At 39.0% G+C, this 23,714-nt stretch overlaps 1 protein-coding gene across 1 annotated transcript; it reads left to right on the forward strand.

The window, feature by feature from the left end:
• Nucleotides 1-10,862: 10,862 nt before the first annotated feature.
• Sos (Son of sevenless guanine nucleotide exchange factor) lies at nt 10,863-19,762 on the forward strand. Its single transcript, XM_017627526.1, has 15 exons — nt 10,863-11,037; nt 11,116-11,433; nt 11,505-11,624; nt 11,688-11,825; nt 12,577-13,182; nt 13,246-13,472; nt 13,819-13,946; nt 14,224-14,696; nt 14,927-15,373; nt 15,447-16,178; nt 16,354-16,470; nt 17,199-18,079; nt 18,245-18,479; nt 18,546-19,344; nt 19,590-19,762. Exons 2-15 carry the CDS (start codon nt 11,320-11,322, stop codon nt 19,631-19,633), a joined length of 5,061 nt encoding a protein of 1,686 aa, XP_017483015.1. The 5' UTR covers nt 10,863-11,037; nt 11,116-11,319; the 3' UTR covers nt 19,634-19,762.
• Nucleotides 19,763-23,714: the final 3,952 nt, after the last annotated feature.

The following is a 23,714-nucleotide window of genomic DNA, read 5'->3' on the forward strand; positions in this document are numbered from 1 at the left end:
GTTGCCATGTTGAATTAACTCTTCTTTACTTAAAAAAAGTGTAAAATATTGGTGCTTGTGATGTAAACAAATGCTCAGCTGACGAACCCGCTTCCACGATTTTTTTTGTCAAAACCAGTTACAAATACAACGTCGCGTTCATTCCCACGACAGCCGGTTCTACGTACCGGAATGACTCGGGTTTTACCCGAGCAAGGGCTGTTGTTTCGGCTATCTAACCCCGTTTAGGTCGGCGAAGTATCTCAGAAGTTGTTCGTTCATAGGGATGCATTCGCTACGTTTTCTTCTACTCAGGGCTGGCATCGAGTAAAACCCAGGGCCAGAAACCTACACCTGCTGCGTATGCCAGAGACGACTACACCACAACTCCACCTCAGTCAAGTGCAATGCTTGCGAGGGGTGGAGTCACCTCAGGGTCTGCTCAGGACTACGGACACATCGGCAGTGGACCACGTCGTTTGTGGCCCCCTGCTGCTCAAACAGAGCAGCCTCCACGGCTAACCCCAGTCCACCTGAGCAGTCCCACACAAACACCACAGCGCAACAACATAACAACACAATAGACCACACCACAACCACGACAGACCACAGAACACACACAACCGCACCACCACCCACACGCCGCACAGTGCTTCCCTTCCATATAAAATGTGGGCAAAAATATAATTATGGACGGATATAAATTAAAATTCGCTTCTTAGTAAAGTTGAGGACGCTAAATTCAAAAATACAATTGGTTTTTGGATTACTTTCAAACTTTCACTGTAAATGCAGTTTGAATTTGAAAATTTGGGTTCTGGTGGCTTTTACATAGGTATGCACATATAGTTCGTTCTATTTTCAAAAGTGAGGTGTCAAATGACAGTGCTTGACCCGTAGATGTGCAATTAATTTTTTTTATTTTTGAAAAAGGTTGCCACCTGTTACAAATTTTATTAAAACTATTTAATAAGTTAAATGAATTAGATATTACAATATGGGTATCAATTGAACTTGTTTTGAAAGTACGTTAACTCTAAATGATATATAGAAGGGTTGCCGCATGTTTAAAATATCAAATTCACTTTAAATAAGGGAATAAGGTAACTGAAATATGTATATCAGACAAATGAAAAACTTTGACATATTTAGCAAGAAATAAGTGGAGAGTAAAAACATTCCTGAGTTAATTTAAGACTGCAGTAATTTAAAAGGAATGTAATCAGAACAAATCACTGATTGACAATGTATATATTTGTAATAAAACAACAAATACGATGGCGTAGTCCTATGATTTGACGTAATTATTATTTTGGTTTAACTAAATTTGATTTTACAAACAGGTGGCAACCCTATTCGTAACATTTTTAAGCTAAAACCCTCTTAAACCTCTTTCGTCTGACTCCCTTATGGCGACACCTATCCACTTCAATTACCTAATTCCTTTCATTCAAAAGGAATTCGAGCTTTTAAACAGGTGGCAACTCTCTACAACCTACATGTAGGTAATACACATTTCGATTAATACCCATCTCTTAATAATTCATTTAACTAATAAAAAAAAATTGTATCTAATTTTTTAATAATCTAATTTTTTAACAGGTGGCAACTCTTTAAAAAAAATAAACCTTCTATTGTCCATAGTTCAAGGTTATTAATCTGACACTTCATTTTTGAAAATGGAACGAATCGTGCAGATCTCAAGGCACTGACAAAAAATTTAAAAATTATTTTATGCATTAGCGAAAAACGCATTACTTTAGAAAGTGCAAAAAATGAGCAGGCTTTTATTTCTTCTTTTGAAAGCTAAAAGCCCGTACCACTAAATAAAATAATAAAAAATTACCTATTTTTACATATATTTTTTATTCATTCCATTAAAATTTAGCATGTTTAGAAATTTTGTTTGAAAAAATTGTTTTGTTTGGAACACCGCAGGGACACACTGTGTTTAATTTTATTCCAAACTTTTAATTCCTGTAATTCTCTACTATCTATATGGAAACAAAAAACGTCAAACTAACATTTTATTTCAAAAAATATATTTTTGACATTTTTTTCTGTGAAGAGCTTACGCATGGCTATGCTCTTATTAAAATTCTTAGAATAAAATTTGTCGACTTTTGTGGCTTCCTGGCGGCATATAATTAATTTTTTAGGGGAATGTCTGTTTAATTATTATTAGTGAGTAAATTGTCTTTACAAAAATACCAAACAAGTTCACATTGCAGATAACGAGTTTTTCGATTTTTGCCCACTTAGGCGCCACTGTGCGCCGCCGCCAACAACTCTTGGTTCCTCCTACTATCTTGCCTTGGCTGGTGCCACTTTAGGTCATGTTAAGGTCTGCGCACCACGTAAGATTGGACGAGGAACTTCGAGGGCCCGTGTTGCGCAGCACGGTCGCAAACCTCAACCGCGACGCCAACCACCACAGGGCGCCAACCACCTCAGCAGCGCACACAGCCAATGGCGTCAGGGCCGCACACATCTCTCACACCCCGCATTACCACACGTCTCCGGAACCACATGAAGCTCCTTCAACTTAACTGCAACGGGCCTCAGATTTGTTGATAATAATATTAAGTAAATAAATAAATAAATAACCGTCTTTATGGGTAGGCATGGAATACTGATAGCTGCTGTCCAAGAGACGAAACTGCACAGCAATTCAACATTGTTGAATTGTGCCGAGTACAACGTGCACCGTCGAGATCGCGAGCAGGATAATGGTGGTGGCTTAGCGTTCATCACGCACCACACCGTGCAGTATCGTCTTATCGAAGCAGACATCGACCGCAGGGATACCACCCTGAGCTCGAAATATTCAACGTATACATACCCCCTGCCACCTGTTGCCAGGCAGGATATCACCCGGATATAGGTGCGCTCCTCAGAGGTGAAGACCGGGCGGTAGTAGGTGACTTTAATGCGCACCACGATCTTTGGCATTCAAGCCTGTCAAACGATGGTAGGGGAACCGATTTGGCTGAGAAGATAGACGATTCGATATTCTGCACAATGAACGACGACGCACCCACCAGGATTATGGGCAGCTGTTGCAGCTCGCCAGACATAACAACAGTCAACGCTGGTCTTATAAACAGCATATCATGGCGACCTATGCTGACTTTGCCATCAGACCATCTGCCCACCGAACATATATAAACTTCTCCAAAGCTGATTGGAAAGGCTTCGCGGAATTTACTGAAAACATCTTCGCTGCTCTCCCTACACCAACCGACGTCCACCTTGGTGAACGTAGGTTCCGCAGGGCTGTCACTGCTGCTGCAGCCCGCTTCGTACCGGCAGGATGCATCACGGACCCACATCCAAATTTCGNTTTTGCCCACTTAGGCGCCACTGTGCGCCGCCGCCAACAACTCTTGGTTCCTCCTACTATCTTGCCTTGGCTGGTGCCACTTTAGGTCATGTTAAGGTCTGCGCACCACGTAAGATTGGACGAGGAACTTCGAGGGCCCGTGTTGCGCAGCACGGTCGCAAACCTCAACCGCGACGCCAACCACCACAGGGCGCCAACCACCTCAGCAGCGCACACAGCCAATGGCGTCAGGGCCGCACACATCTCTCACACCCCGCATTACCACACGTCTCCGGAACCACATGAAGCTCCTTCAACTTAACTGCAACGGGCCTCAGATTTGTTGATAATAATATTAAGTAAATAAATAAATAAATAACCGTCTTTATGGGTAGGCATGGAATACTGATAGCTGCTGTCCAAGAGACGAAACTGCACAGCAATTCAACATTGTTGAATTGTGCCGAGTACAACGTGCACCGTCGAGATCGCGAGCAGGATAATGGTGGTGGCTTAGCGTTCATCACGCACCACACCGTGCAGTATCGTCTTATCGAAGCAGACATCGACCGCAGGGATACCACCCTGAGCTCGAAATATTCAACGTATACATACCCCCTGCCACCTGTTGCCAGGCAGGATATCACCCGGATATAGGTGCGCTCCTCAGAGGTGAAGACCGGGCGGTAGTAGGTGACTTTAATGCGCACCACGATCTTTGGCATTCAAGCCTGTCAAACGATGGTAGGGGAACCGATTTGGCTGAGAAGATAGACGATTCGATATTCTGCACAATGAACGACGACGCACCCACCAGGATTATGGGCAGCTGTTGCAGCTCGCCAGACATAACAACAGTCAACGCTGGTCTTATAAACAGCATATCATGGCGACCTATGCTGACTTTGCCATCAGACCATCTGCCCACCGAACATATATAAACTTCTCCAAAGCTGATTGGAAAGGCTTCGCGGAATTTACTGAAAACATCTTCGCTGCTCTCCCTACACCAACCGACGTCCACCTTGGTGAACGTAGGTTCCGCAGGGCTGTCACTGCTGCTGCAGCCCGCTTCGTACCGGCAGGATGCATCACGGACCCACATCCAAATTTCGCTGCCGAAGCGGCTGTTCTAGCCGATGAGCGTGACAGCCTTCGTCCGGCCGATCCCCGAGATCCCCGTATCAGANCCGTGCAGTATCGTCTTATCGAAGCAGACATCGACCGCAGGGATACCACCCTGAGCTCGAAATATTCAACGTATACATACCCCCTGCCACCTGTTGCCAGGCAGGATATCACCCGGATATAGGTGCGCTCCTCAGAGGTGAAGACCGGGCGGTAGTAGGTGACTTTAATGCGCACCACGATCTTTGGCATTCAAGCCTGTCAAACGATGGTAGGGGAACCGATTTGGCTGAGAAGATAGACGATTCGATATTCTGCACAATGAACGACGACGCACCCACCAGGATTATGGGCAGCTGTTGCAGCTCGCCAGACATAACAACAGTCAACGCTGGTCTTATAAACAGCATATCATGGCGACCTATGCTGACTTTGCCATCAGACCATCTGCCCACCGAACATATATAAACTTCTCCAAAGCTGATTGGAAAGGCTTCGCGGAATTTACTGAAAACATCTTCGCTGCTCTCCCTACACCAACCGACGTCCACCTTGGTGAACGTAGGTTCCGCAGGGCTGTCACTGCTGCTGCAGCCCGCTTCGTACCGGCAGGATGCATCACGGACCCACATCCAAATTTCGCTGCCGAAGCGGCTGTTCTAGCCGATGAGCGTGACAGCCTTCGTCCGGCCGATCCCCGAGATCCCCGTATCAGAGATCTCAACGCAGAGATTCGGCAACTAGTGAACGTACATAAGCGGAAGAAGTGAGAAAAACATCTAAAGACCTGTAACTTCACCTCTGGTGTGAGTAAGCTTTGGTCAACCGTGAGATCACTGTCCAATCCGACGAAGCCCGACGACAGAGTTGAAATTTCTTTCGGCGACCATGCCTCGTCGGACCCGGAGTGATGCGCGATCTACTTTATCCGGCAGTTCATACTGCATCCTCCGGTGGACAAAACCAAGCGTGGAGTGACCAGAAGGCTGCACAAACTGCCTACAAATTGTGCCCCCCTTGCTTTCACTTGCGGTGAAGCTCAGATGGCCATCGGGAAGGCGAAAGCCTCCAAAGCCATGGGTCCCGACGGAATATGCATGCTGATGCTGAAAAATTTGGGTCCTGCGGGAGTAGCGTACCTAACGGAGGTCCTAAATTTTTCTATGGCCACTCTCATCATCCCAGACATCTGGAAGGTGGGGAGAGTGCTCCCACTGCTCAAACTGGGGAAACTTGCCAACAAAGGAGATTCGTATCGACATACCGACCGATAACACTCCTTTCTCCGGTAGCGAAGACACTTGAGGCCCTGCTACACCCGTACTTCATGAACCACCTGGCCCCAGCGAAGCATCAGCAAGGTTTCCGTAAAGTGCACAGTACAACAACAGCGCTTAACGCCATAAACACTCAGATAACTCGTGGCCTTAACCGTAACCGTCGCTGTGAGAGAACGATTCCAGTAGCGTTGGACCTGTCAAAGGCTTTTGACACTGTCAGCCATTCCACGCTACTAGAAGATATAGAGGCTTCCTCTCTCTCACAGAGGCTTCCTCTCTCTCACAGAGGCTCCAACGGTGGTCGGCAAATTATCTGGTCGACACTCGTCGGTAATATTTAGAGACAAATCGAGCAAACTTAGGAAAATAAAACAGGGGGTTGAACAGGGTGGTGTCCTTTCCCCGCTAATGTTTAAATTTTATACATATTTCAATGCTCTCTCAACCACCAGAGGGAGTCTCGATTGTCTCTTACGCCGACGATTGCTCGATCATGGCGACTGGGAATGGAATTGATGAGCTGTGTTCGAAAGTAAACGGTTATCTCACCGATTTTTCTTGCTTCTTCACTGCAAAGTGTCTAGCCCTCTCCCCTACGAAATCCTCTGTGACCTTGTTCACCACCTGGACGAAGGAGGTCAGGCTACCGCTGGGAATTCACGTCCATGATACACCAATTCCGACGGTGAATAACCCCAAAATACTCGGAGTAACATTCGAGAGCCTGCTCTCCTTCTCTGCGCACGCAACCGCTATTGTCAACAAAGTACAGATCCGCAACAAAGTCTTCAAGTCGCTAGCCGGCACTACCTAGAGCAAAGACAAAGAAACGTTTTTGGCAACGTACAAGGCAATAGGCCGGCCGGTTTTAAACTACGCAGCACCAGTGTGGTCGTCGGAGACTAATAGGACGCAGTGGATGAAGCTACAGACAGCACAGAACACCGCACTCAGGACAGCGACCGGATGCTTCCTGATGTCACCTGAACACCACCTCCATGACGAGGCGAAAATGCTCCCTATTAGGGAACACAACATAATGCTCTGCAAGCGGCCACCCAACAGACAGCTGCTTGCAGAGGAGCCCTCGCCTAGACACGTCAGGAGGCATCTATATGAACTGACGGACGAAGTCCAGAGGTTCATTAATAGCCCAACTTCGCTCTGGTTACTGCAGCAGGTTAAACTCATACCTGAGTAGACTAAATGAGGATGTGCCAAATGAGTGTCCGGCATACGGATAGACCCCTCACGACTCGAAACATTTCTTCGCATGCCCGGAAAACCCGACAACCCTAACGGAGTTGTCCCTATGGACCGACCCCGTAGAGGCTGCACACTTCTTAGGGCTGCCGTTAGTGGAACTCGACGACAACGACTGAGATATCAACGGATCTGAGCGGGGTTGTTGTAGCCGCTACAACAACAACGTCCCGTTCTTACGTGATCTTGTATTTGTATAAGTGTTTGCATTGTTCAACGTTGCTTTCAACTCAACGCAGGGTTGCACGAAAAAAGGTTGGATGGCTAAATGTTGGCTGGTGACCAACTTTGTTGAAATCGATTAGTACAGGGATGGGTAAATTTTTGGCTCTTAAAGCCGTCAAAGAGCCAACAAGTGCTACGCAAGAGCTAAATCAGTTCTCAGGGTAAAGGGGTGTACAAAATACATTAAAAGCATCATATATATTAGTAATGAGAGTCGGAGTACAAGAAATTTGAATACGGTCTTCTTCCCCCTTCATGGTGGCTCTTGATGTTACCCCTCATCTACCACCTAAATGTGCCAAGCCGGCTCCTAAGTTCAAAAGGCGCCTGGGAGCCACTTTGCCCATCTCTGGATTAGTTGAAAGGCCGTTCAACTAAAATTTGAATGCAAGTTTGAACAATGCAAACGCCTTTTAATGGCGAATATTTTTTATATTTTTTTTTTATATTTTGATATTTTTGGCCATTCCCGTTTTTTTCGTGTAATTTTGCATTGAGTTGAACGCAAATGTTGAACGCAAAGTTGAACAATGCATACACTGCTTTGGCGATTTGCTAAAGCAGACGCAAACACACAGGCAAATTACGAATATACTTACAAAACTAAATATTTCATCGTAATGTTATATTTACAACATTGAGCCGCTGATGGTTTGACACTTTACCAGATTATACCAACAAAAATTCTTCGCGTAAAATCTTTCAACTTCTGAACGAGGGAGGTCAGATTTTTCCCTACTTTGCCAGAGAATCGAGTACGGGACCGCTTTCTAGTAAATTATTGCAACTCCGTGCGAGTTAGGGAACGCAACTAATTTTTTATTTTTTATTTTTTTGAATTTAATATGAAAACTGGATTATACAATCGCGGAGGCAAATTTTCGCAGGCATTGGTTAGATGCCATTAAATTATACTCCGTATATTTGTCAAAACCAAAGACCGAAAATAACTGGTCCACATTTAAGGGCCGGTTGTTCAATGTCTGATTAGCACAAATCGGAGGTAGAAGCTCCGGTTAAGCACAACTACTGCTTTATCGATCACATGTTACATGCATGATGTCGAAATCGTCGATAGTGTAGTGGTAGTGATAACCAGACATTGAACAACCGGCCCTAACACATTGGGCACGTTCAGAAGGCGCATCAGCTCAGTAACTGTTGAGATTTTACCTTCTGAACGCGTTGTTGTGTACTTCTGATCAACTGAACAGTTGCGTGTTAAATGATCGTAATATTTTTCTGATCATTTGAGACAACATGTTGGTGTGTACCTTTGAGGGCCGGTTACTCAAAGTCTGGTTAACGCTAATCCTCGGTTAAACATAGTTATCGACGTTACCGACACCCTGTTGTATGCATGGAGTTGTAGACGTTGATAACGATGTTTAACCGCAGATTAGTGTTAACCAGACATTGAGTAACCGGCCCTGAGAGTTGAATTTTACAGTTAATGCATCAAGCCGATCAGAAGACGCATAACGATCACTGATTTTTTTAGAAACGGTTGCGCTCAATTGCTGCGCCTTCTGAACCTACCCATTGTAACTTCTTCTATCAATACCCATTTATTTTTTACTTTTTGTGATATATCACTGTGTAAGCGTTTTATGCGAGGGAGCTTACTGTTAATGACTGTGAGAAATGGAATCGCTAACGAAAATAAAGGCCAGCCGCAGTAATTTATTACTACATTTGTACGCCCGTCTTATTTGCAAATTGCAATTTGCATAACAATAAACTTTGTCGTATAAACGCTGAGTTAATTTTTTATTTGCAAATAACTAAGGGCCGGTTGTTCAATGTCTGGTTATCACTACTTGCCGGTTAAACATCATTATCGACGTTTTCGACATCATACATATAACATGTGATCGATAAAGCAGTCGCTGTATATAACCAGAGCTTCTACCTCCGATTAGTGCTAATCATACATTGAACAACCGGCCCTAAATCACGCAAATAAGTATTGATTAGCGATACTATTTGCAAATAAACGCAAGACGCCGCCATTCTTAGGTTTATTTTCTTTTTCGATGGTCATCTTATTGCCTTTTTATAATCAAGACGTTGCCATTTTAATTTAATTTTCTTTTTAGATGGTCATATTATTACCTTTTTATAATCAGGCAATATTAAATAAAAATTTTTCACCGTCGAATAAACAGTGAGTTAGGTATTTGCAAATTATTTTAATTAGTGAGTGAGTTAGTAAATTAGTGAGTGAGTTAGTAAATTTAATTATGGCGCAGAGAAAATATATGATGAAAATGCAAACGAAGTAAAACAATCTAAAGAATAGCAAGTAAAACTATTTTAGTTCACTCAAATGATCACAGTTATAAACTTTTTTACACACTTTAACTGAAACTTTTTGTATCACTACTCGTATACATTTTCGGAATTCAATGCTTGATTTTCGTCCCATCTTCTTCCCTTCAATGAATATACCATGATACAAATATTTATAGGTAAAACCGCTCGCTCAATTCGTCGGCTATCATTTATTTTTTGAAGTTTGTCTACTTAATAAAATTGATATTTCCAGAGCGGCTCAAATGCCAAATAAAAGCAAAAACAAAAAACAAATAGATGAAAATATTCAAATTTTCTTTTATTTGAGGCGGAATGTGAGAATGTAATTGTGCGATTGAAAATTTGAAAACATTTTTGTTATGTTAGCAAACTTCAAAAATGTTCAGACTGCCTCTCAGCGGTTCTACCTTCAAATTTTTGTATCATGGCATAAACTATACTAATGGCCTACTTGTATACCGTTGCATTTAAAACAAAAAAGTAAAACAAAAGGTCAATTCGAAACGTAAAAAAAAAACAACAAATCAAATAAAAGTCTAAGGGCCGTTTGCACCATGTCTAGTTAACGCTAACTGGAGGTACATCCTTCAGTTAAGCACGTTAACTGCTTTATCGATCACATGTTATATGATGGGTGTCGATAACGTCGATAAAGATGTTTAACTGGGAGTTAGAATTAACTAGACATGGTGCAAACGGCCCTAAGCAATGCAGATAAGCCAAAAACTTGTTATAAGAGTTATTGTGAGTGATTTATTTTTTATACCAAGATATTTGTGACACAGCGATAAATGGGCCGGTTATTTTCGGTCTCTGGTCAAAACCTTAATCATAGCATGCCGTAGAGTTTCTAGTGTGTCCTCTAGTGAATTAAATGCATATCTTTTTATGTCCCCGTTTTGAAAACACATTAACTTTAGTAAAGTCATAAACCCGTCGTATTACTACTGTAGGGTTTCATTAAATCACACTAAAAAAAAAGTACTATAAACATTAGGGCCGTTCAGGATCTTGTGCATATGCTCTTGGATTTGCATATTTGTTGCATTTGTAAATTCATAACATTAAAGTGCACATAGTTGCCATGTCAGCAAGCAAAAAATATGCAAATGCAATTCCAACTGCATATCCCAGACCATTTCCACAACATCCCTATTGTAAATATTTGTTGAACATTTTACACATTTATGTTATTAATGGACGACTTATTTCAGCATTGTATCTTTAATAAATAGAAGAACTCTCTTTTTACAGGCTTTTATTTATTTATACTTTATTTTATATAAATGCGTGGCCACAATTTCTTATCAAAATAGTACTTGACAAACCCGATAAGTGCAATTATTTGCAACTCTGTAAAGTGAGTGAAAATCGAATCGATTTTTTTCAGTATTTGGTTAATTTTTTCAACCTGTATTTACTACAAATCGCAAAATAGATATACGCATTCTGTAATAAAATTTTATGTTTGTACAAAGTGAATTTAATAATAAATTCATAGGCGCACAGTGCAGGGCATAAAAAGTAAAGTGAAGCATTGCAATAAGCAAACAGTAGCTGATGAATTATTAGTAAATATCATATCCAATACTTTTCGTGTAGTGCCACAATTGAGCCGTAATCAAAAATCTGGGGAATGATAGACATTCTGAACTTAAACTAACAATGGCGACTAGTGCAAATATAATAACTCCAGCTTGATAGCTTCGTCTCAATTTACAATTGTGACGGGGGTGCAACGTGAACCCTAACGGTGTAGGTCGTGGAGGTTGTTATTAGAGTTGGCTAATCGATTAGAGAATCGAAATGTTCTCTTCTCAGCATGCCTGTAGCAGCAGCTGCGATGATGATGGATACGATTTTACCAAAAGCGAAAATGCAGGGCGCTGGAAAGGATTATTTATACCGTCCCTGAGGAAGGTGGGGGTTTTTATGCAATTTTTGAAAGCTTATCTTTTTTACAGATTTTTTTTCAATTTTATCTCATAAAGGTGCTAGAACAAGTGCACCCACGCTTATCGGCCAAAGAAGATGCACTACTGTTTGTGGAAACACTTTGCTTACGCATTTTAGCGATGTTATGCGCTAAACCACTGCCCCATACCGTACAGGTAATGAAATTATAAAAAAAAATTCGCGAAATCAATAGTTAACCATTTTTAATTTTTTTCTAGGATGTGGAAGAGAAGGCGAAGAAATCATTTCCATATCCAATCGACCAATGGGCTTTAAACGAAGCCAGGGAAACTGTTTCCTCAAAAAAGAAAAAATGCGTGCTGCCAACGGACAGAGTACATAGCATGCTTCAAAAGGTTTACTATAATTCTATGAGAATATGCTAGTAATTAATTAATGAAAGTTTTGTAAAAAAAATGAGAAAAACGTTGAAAATTATCCGGGCTCGAGAAAAATTATATTTTTTTTGCACTCACCACTGCAACGGCGTAGATACTTTACAAATCATCCGGAAAAAATTGCTGGGAGTTGCAACATTTCAACTTACTAGATTTTGGAATTTTGCCAAGGAGATAGGCCCGCTTCGATTTAAATGGATCACCATTCAACTTCCGTGAGCCTACTACAAACGTAGAATATCTGATAGTACCGAGGATTGCTACAACAACAACAACGGATTATCAACACCTTTTCCACCATAATCGGGTCTACGTAACCGGAACGACCCAGATTTGTATCTCTTTGGGGAATTTGTATGCTCTTACAACAACAACGGATTATCAATTGTTCCCATGACATCCGTATCTGCGTAACCGAAATGACGTAGTTTTATATTTGTCCAATAACTGTCACTCCCAAAAATATTGGGAAATGACTACCCACTCACGTCTTCGAGTGTTGGCAAAGAAGCACTCGAAATACTCCAAACATATGGCCCTCGTATTTGTTATAACTCGGCAGCGAGTTACTTCTATTTATTTTATATATTATAGTTTGGAGAAGTCCACGATATAGAAGCCGTTTTAAAATTCAAATGCTATTTAAATAGTTTTATTGTTTTATGTAATTTTTTGATAAATTAACTAATTATACAACTTTCCTCGACAGGATGTACTTCAATATAAAATTGACAGCAATGTCTCTGTGTTCCTGGTTGCGATATTGGAGTATATATCTGCAGATATACTAAATTTGGCTGGCAATTATGTTCGCAAAATAAAACATTTGGAAATAACGAAAGAAGATATTGAAGTAGCAATGTGCGCTGACAAAGTGTTAATGGATATGTTTTATCAAAATGATATGAAATCTAGCAATTTGGCAATCACGCTTCCAACCCTACCAGCGCAACGCGCCAGTACCACATATGAGGAAGTTGTAAAGGATCTCATTAACGATGAAAAACAGTATCAACGTGATTTACATATGATAATACGTGTTTTCCGCGAAGAGCTAGCTAAAATTGTACGCGATCCAAGAGAGTTGGAGCCTATATTCTCCAATATAATGGATATTTACGAAGTAACAGTTACCTTGCTCGGTTCGCTAGAAGATGTTATAGAGATGTCACAAGAACAAAGTACACCCTGTGTGGGCAGTTGTTTTGAAGAATTGGCAGAAGGTGAAGAATTGCATGTATATTCGAAATATGCCAATGAAGTGACTTCACAAAAATCTAAAGATGCGCTTCAAAATTTGCTAGCTAAACCGGATGTAAGTAAAACATTCTAATTTCTATTGATTCATAAATTAAATAATGTTTATATATTTATCCAGGCAATGTCCTTAATGTCTGCTGGACATGGATTCCGTGATGCTGTTAAGTATTATCTTCCTAAATTGCTTTTGGTGCCAGTATCGCATGCTTTTGTTTACTTCGATTACATAAACGTATTGAGGGAGCTTAGTCGTTCTGAAGATGATATTGAGAGTTTTAAACAAGTGCAAGGCTTACTGTGCCCATTGCAAAGTGAGCTTGAGAGCATATTGGGAAGTCTACCCAAGTAAGTATATTATTTTATTTGTACGGAGCGCTGATAGTTATTTAGAAAAAAGAAAATGTACGAAATATAAAAATATGTCCAGTTGCGAATCGTTCTGGGAACTTTCGAAGTAACTTCGTTTACGTTAACCATATTTGAACGTACGTTTAATATTTATAACACATAAAAGAAACCGAGAAGCTAGTCTATGTGGCCTTATGAACAGTTACCCAAGGCCCTCCACTGACCCTGAACAACCTCCGCATATTTCTTAGTGGTGCATGTTTTCTCTAAATATAATATCTTTTCTATTAATTATGCATATGCACACAGCCTTTTAACCTATCTTTTGTCTTTCTTGTCCCAGAGAGACGCATGTGCCATTGAGTAGCCGCGCTCGTCGCCAATTGGCAATTGAACGCACGCGTGAACTACAGAATACCGTCGAACATTGGGATAAAGATGTTGGACAAAATTGCAATGAATTCATAAGAGGTTTGTATACCCATCCTTTTTATGATTTTTTTTGTTTGTTATTTATGGCTTTATAAAAATTATATTCAACAATTTTATAGAGCTTGAGGCCGTTTTTAATGAAAAAATATTGTGGAAGAACGACAATAATTTATAAAAATGATAGAAGCTATCTTTCTTCATCATTGTTGAATATAATTGTTTTTTTTATCAGTGTCTTACCATGGTACAATAATTATTGTACCATAATTATTGTACCATTTTGTCTTATTACATGTGTATCCCATGAAAATTCTAGATGATTTCCTTGGTAAACTGGGTTCCGGAAAGCGTATTGCCGAACGCAAAGTTTATCTATTTGATGGACTTATGGTCCTCTGTAAAGCGAATACAAAGCGGCAAGCGACATCAAATGGCGCACCGTGTTTTGAATATCGCGTAAAGGAAAAATTTTTTATGCGCCGCGTTGAAATCAGTGATCGAACAGATACGGACGAATTGAAGCATTCATTTGAAATAGCGCCTCGCGTACAACCTCCAATTATACTCACTGCTCGTAATGCTCAACACAAAAACGACTGGATGGCTGATTTAATAATGGTTAATACCAAATCCATGTTAGATCGCATACTTGATAGTATATTGTTGGATATTGAAAAGAAACATCCATTGCGTATGCCTAGTCCGGATATATATAAGTTTGCTGAGCCTGATAGCCCGGATAATATCGTATTGGAAGAGCGTGAAAGTGCTAGTGTGCCACAAATAAAGGTACGGAAACTATAAACCACTTTATTTTTTTATGTTGCGTCCAAGGTGTATGAAACAAAAATAAAATATATTTTGTTTGCGCCTGCGAAAACACTCTAAAAAATAGGAAAAAATACATTATGGAGAGTCTAATCTAGCTTTTATCAATCAAATTTAGAATGGATCTCTTTCCTTAATTTAAAATGGAGTATGAATTTTTATCAATACGATTTTTTCCATGCATTTTTCAGGGCGCCACACTAGACAAATTAATCGAAAGATTAACCTATCACATTTATGCCGATCCGATGTTCGTGCGCACATTCCTGACTACATATCGCTACTTTTGCACTCCTCGTAATCTGTTATCGTTGTTGATAGAAAGATTTCATATACCTGACCCGAGTTTGGTTTATCAGGACAATGTACAGGGTGTTGATAAGGATGCATTGAATTGTGATACAGACAAGTTGCATAAAAATTCGCAACGGGAAGACTGGAAACGTTATCGCAAAGAATATGTTCAACCGGTGCAGTTTCGTGTGCTGAATGTGCTGCGGCATTGGGTGGATCATCACTTTTATGACTTTGAGAAAGATCCAACGCTTTTGGAAGAGTTGGAAAAATTTTTGGGTCTTGTAAATGGCAAGTCAATGCGAAAATGGGTGGATTCCGTTTTGAAAATCGTTCAACGAAAGGTAAGCTAATCACAATATTTCAAGCGCGTTAACTGGTTTTAATTAAAATTAAACATGTTTTTCGTATTTAAAGAATGACCAAGAACAGAGTCACAAACCGATTACATTCGCTTATGGACATAGCCCGCCACCTATTGAACATCATCTTAATGTTCCTGATTCTGAAATTAACTTGTTAACGCTTCATCCTTTAGAGTTAGCGCGACAATTGACCCTACTTGAATTTGAACTATACAAAAATGTGAAACCATCGGAACTTGTTGGCTCGCCATGGACAAAAAAGGACAAGGACGTGAAAAGTCCAAACTTACTCAAGATTATGAAGCACACCACCAATGTAACACGATGGATTGAAAAGTCAATAACAGAAGCGGAAAATTATGAAGAGCGAGTTGCAATAGTATCGCGAGCCATTGAAGTTATGATGGTAATGCTTGAATTGAATAATTTCAATGGAATTCTATCTATCAGTGCTGCTATGGGGAGCGCTTCTGTGTACCGATTAAAGTTAACATTTCAAGGTTTACCAGCACGATATGAGAAATTCCTAGAAGAATGTTGGGAACCCAACGATGGACGCTTGAAAAAGTATCAGGAACGTTTACGCTCAATAAATCCGCCATGTGTGCCATTTTTCGGTCGATATCTCACTAATATTTTACATTTAGAAGAAGGCAATCCTGACTTTTTGCCCAACACAGAGCTTATAAATTTCTCCAAACGGCGAAAAGTGTCGGAAATAATTGGAGAAATTTTACTTTATCAAAATCAACCCTACTGTCTGTCGGTGGATTCAAAAATAAGAGTAAGTATCATGCGCTAGGAATTAGTTTTGAAAGCACTTAAAGAAGATGCTTTCGGTATACAAGACAATTTCAAACCGCTCTGTTGGTTTCGATTTATATGCTGATGTCCCAAATTCATTCGATCTGAAATTTTTACTCAAATATTTTCATGAATTATTTAATTTTTCTTAATAGAATTTCTTAGAAAATTTGGATCCATTCAAAGGCATGACTGACACGGAGATATCAAATTATTTGTATCATGCAAGTCTTCGCATAGAACCCAGGGGCTGCAAGCAAGCACCTAAATTTGTGAGTAATACAACAAAAAAGCCAATGCTGTTATTTTAAATTTTTATAAAAAGTTTACTGTCAGTCAAAAAAGTTTAGGTACATCGAACTTTTTACAATAATATTATTTTCCAAATATTTTATTTTTCGCAAAATTTTTTATAAAAATATGGTTGATTCTACAATAATAACCCCAAAAATCAGAGTCCCAAAACTTGTGCAAAATTAAAGAAAATTCCGCAGTTTTTTAGCCCATTCAATTTTGGTATAACAAAGTGCAAGTTTAAGGTAGCGAGGACTTACCATTGATTTTTTGCAATTTTTTTTGTTGAAGGTGTCGCTCATTTTCTCCATATAAAATAATGTTCGATAATTTTTTATATGGAAAAATTGTGCGACACCTTCAACAAAAAAAATTGCCAAAAATCAATGGTAAGTCGTAGCTACCTTAAAGTTCCACTATGTTATACTAAAATTGAATTGGCCAAAAAACTGATACTCCACTTTTTTCTAGAGACCGTAAATAAAAAGTACAATATTTGAATCAAATTTTGTGGACTTTTATTTGTTTTTGCACATAGCTTTGATCTCTAATTTTTGGGGGTTTTGTTGTAGAATTAACCATATTTTTATAAAAAATTGCGAAAAATAAAATATTGAAAAAACAGTGCCCATATTGTAAAAAATTCGCTCTACCTAAACTTTATTGACTGACTGTAATATAATGCATTTCATTTTATCCCTAACAGCCGCGCAAATGGGCATCAATTACTCTGAAATCTCCGGGCATAAAGCCGCGACGCCAAAACAACACTAGCAACAGCAATAGTGTAAGCACTGGTAGCGTTAGCGGCAATTCCTTATTACAAGCGTCATCAATTTTTGGTACACGTGGAACGACTCACAGCAGCAGCAATGCAGTAGAGTCAACCATTCAAGCAGTTAGTGGAAGCGGTAGCGCGGCGATCATTGGTGGAGGCACACTAGGTGATCAGCATAGCCCTATCAGTTATATTTCACATACGAGTACAAGTGCTCAGACGACGACCGCAGCAAATACTATTGGTGTGAATCTACCTGAACGCAATGGAGAAGCACAAATGTGGGCTCATAATGCCCCAAGTGGTGGGGGCGCACATGCTGGCCATGGTACAGAATCTGCGCATAAAACGGAATTTCAATATTCTAATGGAGAGGATGGGGGCGGACACTCAGCGGCACCTCAGCTACCCAAAAAATCAATCTCATCGTCGGCTGGACCGAATGCGTGGAGTGGTGGTGAAAGTGTTTTAACTGGGGTTGGTGCATGTGCTAGCAGCGCAGAAAAGATGTCATACACACCAATTGATACGCCGCCAACGCGTTTGGAAAATATTTGGCATATGTCGGATGAAATATATGGAGCACATCATTCGCCACATCAGCACCAGCAAAAACACAATAGGTCGAATAGCAACAGCAGCAATGCGGCCGCAGCGGTATCGGAAAAAATAGGTGGAGAGCCTCCGTTGACATCACCGTTGCCACGTGTGGTGATAAGTCCACGAACCGATGTGGGTTCCACGAGTACACGCACACCATTCCAGAATGCGCCATCACATCCGCACAAATTCAGCACAAACCATTTTAGGTGAGTACGGAGAACGCGTTCTGCCAATATTTGAAAGGCATGTATTTAAATCATTAATTATTCTATTACTGAGAAATTTTTGGGGTGAAATGTTTACAAAAAAAAAAAAATACGTAAAAGAAATCAAAACGATTTGCATCTATCGAAATAATCTCATTCTTTTAGTCCAACTAACGCTGGAACTCCTGGAAGCGCAGCCCATGTGAGCAATGCAAGTCCTCAATTGCCTGACATTGAATCAGGCAATTCTCCACTACCCGTATCTCCTCATGTGAACGTCCCATCCCCGCTTAGCACTGAATATCGTTCCGTGCCACCACCGTTGCCGCCTCGTAGAAAGGAGCGTACTGAAAGCTGTGCCGATTTAGCACAGAAAAGGCAAGCTCCAGATGCACCGACTGTAAGCCCATCGAAGAGTAGAAAATTTAAATAATTCGTCAATGCAATTCTTTTTCTTAACCTTCAGCTACCACCACGTGATGGTGAACTCAGCCCACCACCAATTCCGCCTAGGCTTCATCAGTCCATCGGCACATATCCTCGTAGCTACACAAACGAATTTAATGGCAGGAGTAACTTATTGCTCCCAAATACAAGCAGTATTATGATTCGCCGTAATTTGGCCATAGAAAAACGTTCATCATCGTCATCGTCATCTGCAAGTGCCAGTGGCAGCGGAGTCGCATCTTCGTCGATATCAACAGCAGCAGCAGCATCGGCTGCAATGTCGCTACACTCAGCCACGGCTACTGATGGCTCATCATTAGCTTCGTCTTCAGTAACGACGAATTCTTCTCAATGCCCGCCATCTTATCCCCCGTTTCCGCCGCCTACAATCGCTGCAAGTCACTTTAATGCTGGTACTTCAATATCGGTGTCAACTTGGGATGATCAAGCCATATCGCCTGCACTTAGCTCCTCTACAACGACATCTCCAATGACGCCAATGACTCCGATTTCCCCACACATTCCAACCGGCGGAGTTCAAGTATCTGATTTGCACGGCACAATTGCACCGCCTTATCATCATCGATATAAATCGGCTGCAATAGCACAAACATCAGGACTACCTAGCTCCATCAACTCTTATACAACAGCGATGACGCAGCAACAACAGCATGAGCAACGCTTTCCCCCACCATCATTAGTTAGTAGTAGTGCGCTAACAGCAAAATCGTCTCCAAAAGAATTCTTTCCCATAACCGAAGGCACTCCCAAACTTCCACCAAAACCTAGTCTAAGTGGAAATTTTTACAACTCCTCAGGTAAACTTAATACATTTTGAGGTATAAAATAACAAATAAAATACACAGTGCACAGTGCAAATTACGCTGCATGTGGGCTGTTGCTAAAGCATTGAAACTACACTGATAACTACCTTGTTTTCATAAAAAAATTACATTGAAACCTCAGTTCCACAAAGGTTTGCTTTCAACCTAACAATACTGTTGCACAGTGTTATGAAAATTTGGAGCATAAAAAATGTATAACTGTTTTCTTGCCCTTACAGATAAAGGTACGATGTTTCCTTACCCAAGTACAAATCAAGATTAATATTTATTGCCTGGCGATGTGATACGGACGAAGATTTTTATCCACTCAGCAAAATACGTTATTATTAATGTAAATAATTAACTGTATTAAATGTAGAAGATAAAAATAAAATATTATAGATTATTGTTAGAATAAAACATCACGTACTCATTTCAATTTGTTTGCTGTANATTACAATACTTACCAAATTTCAAGCAATTAGAAAACAAATGTCAGCGAATAAGAACAAAACGAACAACGAAAATTGAATCAATGTAGCTTGTTTAGAATTTTTTTCTAATATTTTGGGAAATGTTCAGTGAAATTAGCAAAGAAACAACACAGTTTCTCCTAAGGTAGTTCAAGATGGCGGATTAGAGCGAGAAGTTGCCAACGTATAACACCTTTCATTATTGCATCATGGTAACATACTATGTATAATGACGTACAAACCATGATAAAAATATAGGAAGGTAGAACCGCTGAGAGGAATTTTTCAAATTCTTGACGTTTGCAAGCAATTTAATTTTAAAATTTTACACACCGACTCACACACACATTCTCATTTTCAATCTCAAACAACAACAACTTTGAACAATTCCTTTTTTTTTACTCTCAATTTTGAACGAATTTAAAATGTTGGCAAACTTCAAAAAAGATCATGGCCGACGCATTGAGAGAACGGTTTTACCTTACTATGCTTTTATCATGGTACAAACTATTCTTGGGACATTGGATGCTGTACCCGTGTGGCCAGATTGGAAAAAGAGAAGCTACCTTTAAACTCTAATAACTCGTAAACTATCAGCTTTCACAAAAAAATGTATATAACAAAAATGGTAATACTGGTCGATATCTTTACGAAAGTGCAGCATTTAACCCTTTAATGCAGAGTCTGTCATATATGAAACGCTTTTTAACCCATTCAAGGCAGAGGCAAAATGGTTCTCAATATGTTTTCAACGTACTTTTTATTAATTTTTTTATTTATTTTTTTTTTTTTAATTTTTAATATTTTTATTTTTTTTTTATATTTTTTTTTATTTTTTTTTTTTATATTTTTTTTTATATTTTTATTTATTTTTTTATTTTATTTTTTTCATTTTTATAAATTTATTTTTTTTTATTATTTTACTATGGACACATTTTCTACGATTAATATCTACGTCAACATGAAAAAAGCACGTTCAAAAGCATATTGAGAACCTTTTTCCTCTGCCTTGAAAGGGTTAAAAAGCGTTTCATATATGACAGACTCTGCATTAAAGGGTTAAATGCTGCATTCCATTATCTCTTTTCTAAGCGAAGATCTACGATTTTGAAAAAAACTCGTGTTTTGCCTCTAGTGCGTCGACTGTGGGCTTTCTTTCATATATGTATGTATGTGCCATTCTACCGTTATATATTTTTTGTCTACTCGGTTATTCCATGAGGAATTCATGCTTTATTTAAATTTAAAAAATTATATTATTACACCATTTTAATTAATTAGTGTGTAGTCCAGTTTTGTTTTGTAGAAGTTTCGTTAGTATACACTTCAGTTTTTACACATTGAATATATCTGCATATTTATATATTTACGCGTATCTATTTACATTTATTTATGTACAAGTCTACAAAATCTTATTACTTATAAAGCGATTTTTAATCTTCGTTGCTTAACACACATTTTTTCAATTACTTCTTGTGTTGTAATCGGCACATCATTATGTACCGCTAACATCGTTAAACCATTCAGCCGCTCCTTAATTGTATAAAAAGAAGGGACAAATAAGATAGCATATTCAACAATTGAGTAGTCCACTTGCAAAGTGCGCTATGTAAATTTTTTTTAGATTTTTAGTTTTTGGTGGGTTTCATGTCCACTAACAGCAGAGTGAAAAATTTTTCTATATTCTGAAAAAAATAGCATGAAATGTTAACTACTCTTGCAAAAATCGCTATAATACTTATTTATACACTTTCAAATGTCTCCTCTTCGTATGAACTTAGAAAACTGCAAGAAAACGTGGTAGTTTCGTTGCCTTGTGGAAGAGGTCGCAAAAAAGAAGCAAACCAATCTTCCTAGAGGAGAGAACGCGAAAAGCTAAAAAAAGCTAGCTATGTAAAAGTTACTGTTTCAAAACTTGCAATATTAAATTTTTAAATATAAAATTTGCAAATCTACCATACTGCAATTTTATTTTTTTATCCAAATTTTGAGGTAATAAAAAAAGGATACAGTTCGGATGTTACTTGTTGTAGTAGACGTTTTTTTTTAATTTGTGGTTTTCTTTTATAAAATCACATAACGCTGCTTGCAAGTGGACTACTCATATATTCATTAAAAGATAATTTGTCATCCGTCTGAAATAAAAAAAAAATTTAAATCAGAAGGATAAAATAGTATTGTGTTATTAATTCAAAAGTAAATAATTGTAGTTCAATGACGAATGGGCGGATCTATCCCCCCATATCACCCCCTGGCTACGCCACTGAGCTCAATCCAGTTAGCGGCGCTGAAATGAAAAAATGAAGAAATTTGTTTTTTCGTATTGTGCTTATTGTGTGCTACTTTTAATTTTTGGCCACTTTTAATTTTTTTTGTGCTCCGACCATTTGGTAAATAATTAAGACTTTGCTAAGTTAACCGTAACTTAGCAAAACATTCATTCAATGAAGTCTTTTTACTACTTATCTGGGCTTATTTTTTGGGCCTTTTATGTGCTTTCAAAACATTGCCCAGTAAACACTGAAAAACCGATTGACGTTACGCTCTCTGGCCCACTTCTTAAACTTTGGTCAAACACGGATAATTATTATTAAGGAATTACGTGCTATTTTTGGGCTTTTTAGAGTCACCAAAATAATTATAGAAGCTCATCCAGTTTCCGAGATAATTAAGACTTTGCTGGGTCAACTGTAACTTAGCAAAACATCCATCCAGCGAAGACTTTTTACTGCTTATCCGGGTTTATTATTTTGGGTGTTTTATGTGCTTTTCAAATATTGCCCGTTGAACATTGAAAAATCGCTTGACGTCGCGGTAGCCGACCAACTTTATAAACTTTGGTCGAATACGGGTAAATATTGTTGAGGAATTACGTGCTATTTTAGGCTTTTTAGAGTCACCAAAATAATTATAGAAGCTCATACAGTTTCCGAGATAATTAAGACTTTGCTGGGTTAACTGTAACTTAGCAAAACATCTATTGGTCCGTATGAATGAAAATAAGCAATTGCTTTTTCCTAAAATTTCAGACCTTTTACTCGATTTATTCAAACAAAAGTGAAGCACTTCGGGTCATTCAGTGAAGACATTTGTTTAACGGTTTGAGTTTATGAACAACTGTCAAGTGTACTCATTGGGGCGTTTAATAAACTCAGAGTTTAATTTGACATTTGTTTGTTTACTTTTTCTTATTCACATTTAGCCTATTCCCGTAAGTTGCATTCGATCTTCGACTGTGGTCGAAAGTGCTGATCGAACGAATTTGCATTTGGTATTATGGCGCTCATTCGATGAAGAATAGCGCTATTGTGAATTTCGCTCGTTTAGGTTGTTCACAATAGTATATTTTTCACCGCTGAGAAGTTTTGTTTACAAATCGGGCAAACTAAATAGTGTGCTTACATGGTACAATAATTACCATGGTGTGCTCATACATATGTACATATGTAAATTTGTGCAAATTAAAATGAAATAAAAAAGAAAGCGAGTTTATAAAAACGTGGTAAAAAAAATTTAATTAGTACAACGGAGTTCTGGTTGAACGATTCGTCAGAGGATGAGAGCTTAGAAAACTGGCCAGGAGCAAGAAACGTTTAAGAGAGTTTAAGTGCAGTCTTTCGAATATATTTTGACATACAATATATTTAAGAAATTTGGTGATCCAAATCTATTTTAAATATATTAAAACTGTAAACAACTCCATGATTTTGTTCTCAGAGATCGTGCCAACAGCGTATTGGGATTTTCTTTCACATGTAAAACCAGACTTTCCGAGCTTGTGTTTACTATTCACGACGTTAGAACTGCTTGAAATTAATACAAATTGCTTTAAATTAGTGTATAGCCTCCAAAAAGTAAAAAAACAAATGCAAAATCATAAATTTTTCACAC

This window comes from Rhagoletis zephyria, unplaced genomic scaffold (genome assembly GCF_001687245.7).
Source record: "Rhagoletis zephyria isolate East Lansing unplaced genomic scaffold, Rhagoletis_zephyria_1.1 Rzeph_scaffold_00072, whole genome shotgun sequence".
Classification (NCBI taxonomy): Eukaryota; Metazoa; Arthropoda; class Insecta; order Diptera; family Tephritidae; genus Rhagoletis; species Rhagoletis zephyria.

Coding starts and splice junctions, on each gene's coding strand:
- Sos (XM_017627526.1), top strand. CDS start 11,320: ATGTTCTCTTCTCAGCATGCCTGTAGCAGCAGCTGCGATGATGATGGA. Junction 18,080..18,244: donor TTCAGCACAAACCATTTTAG/GTGAGTACGGAG, acceptor TCATTCTTTTAG/TCCAACTAACGCTGGAACTC. Junction 18,480..18,545: donor AAGCTCCAGATGCACCGACT/GTAAGCCCATCG, acceptor CTTAACCTTCAG/CTACCACCACGTGATGGTGA.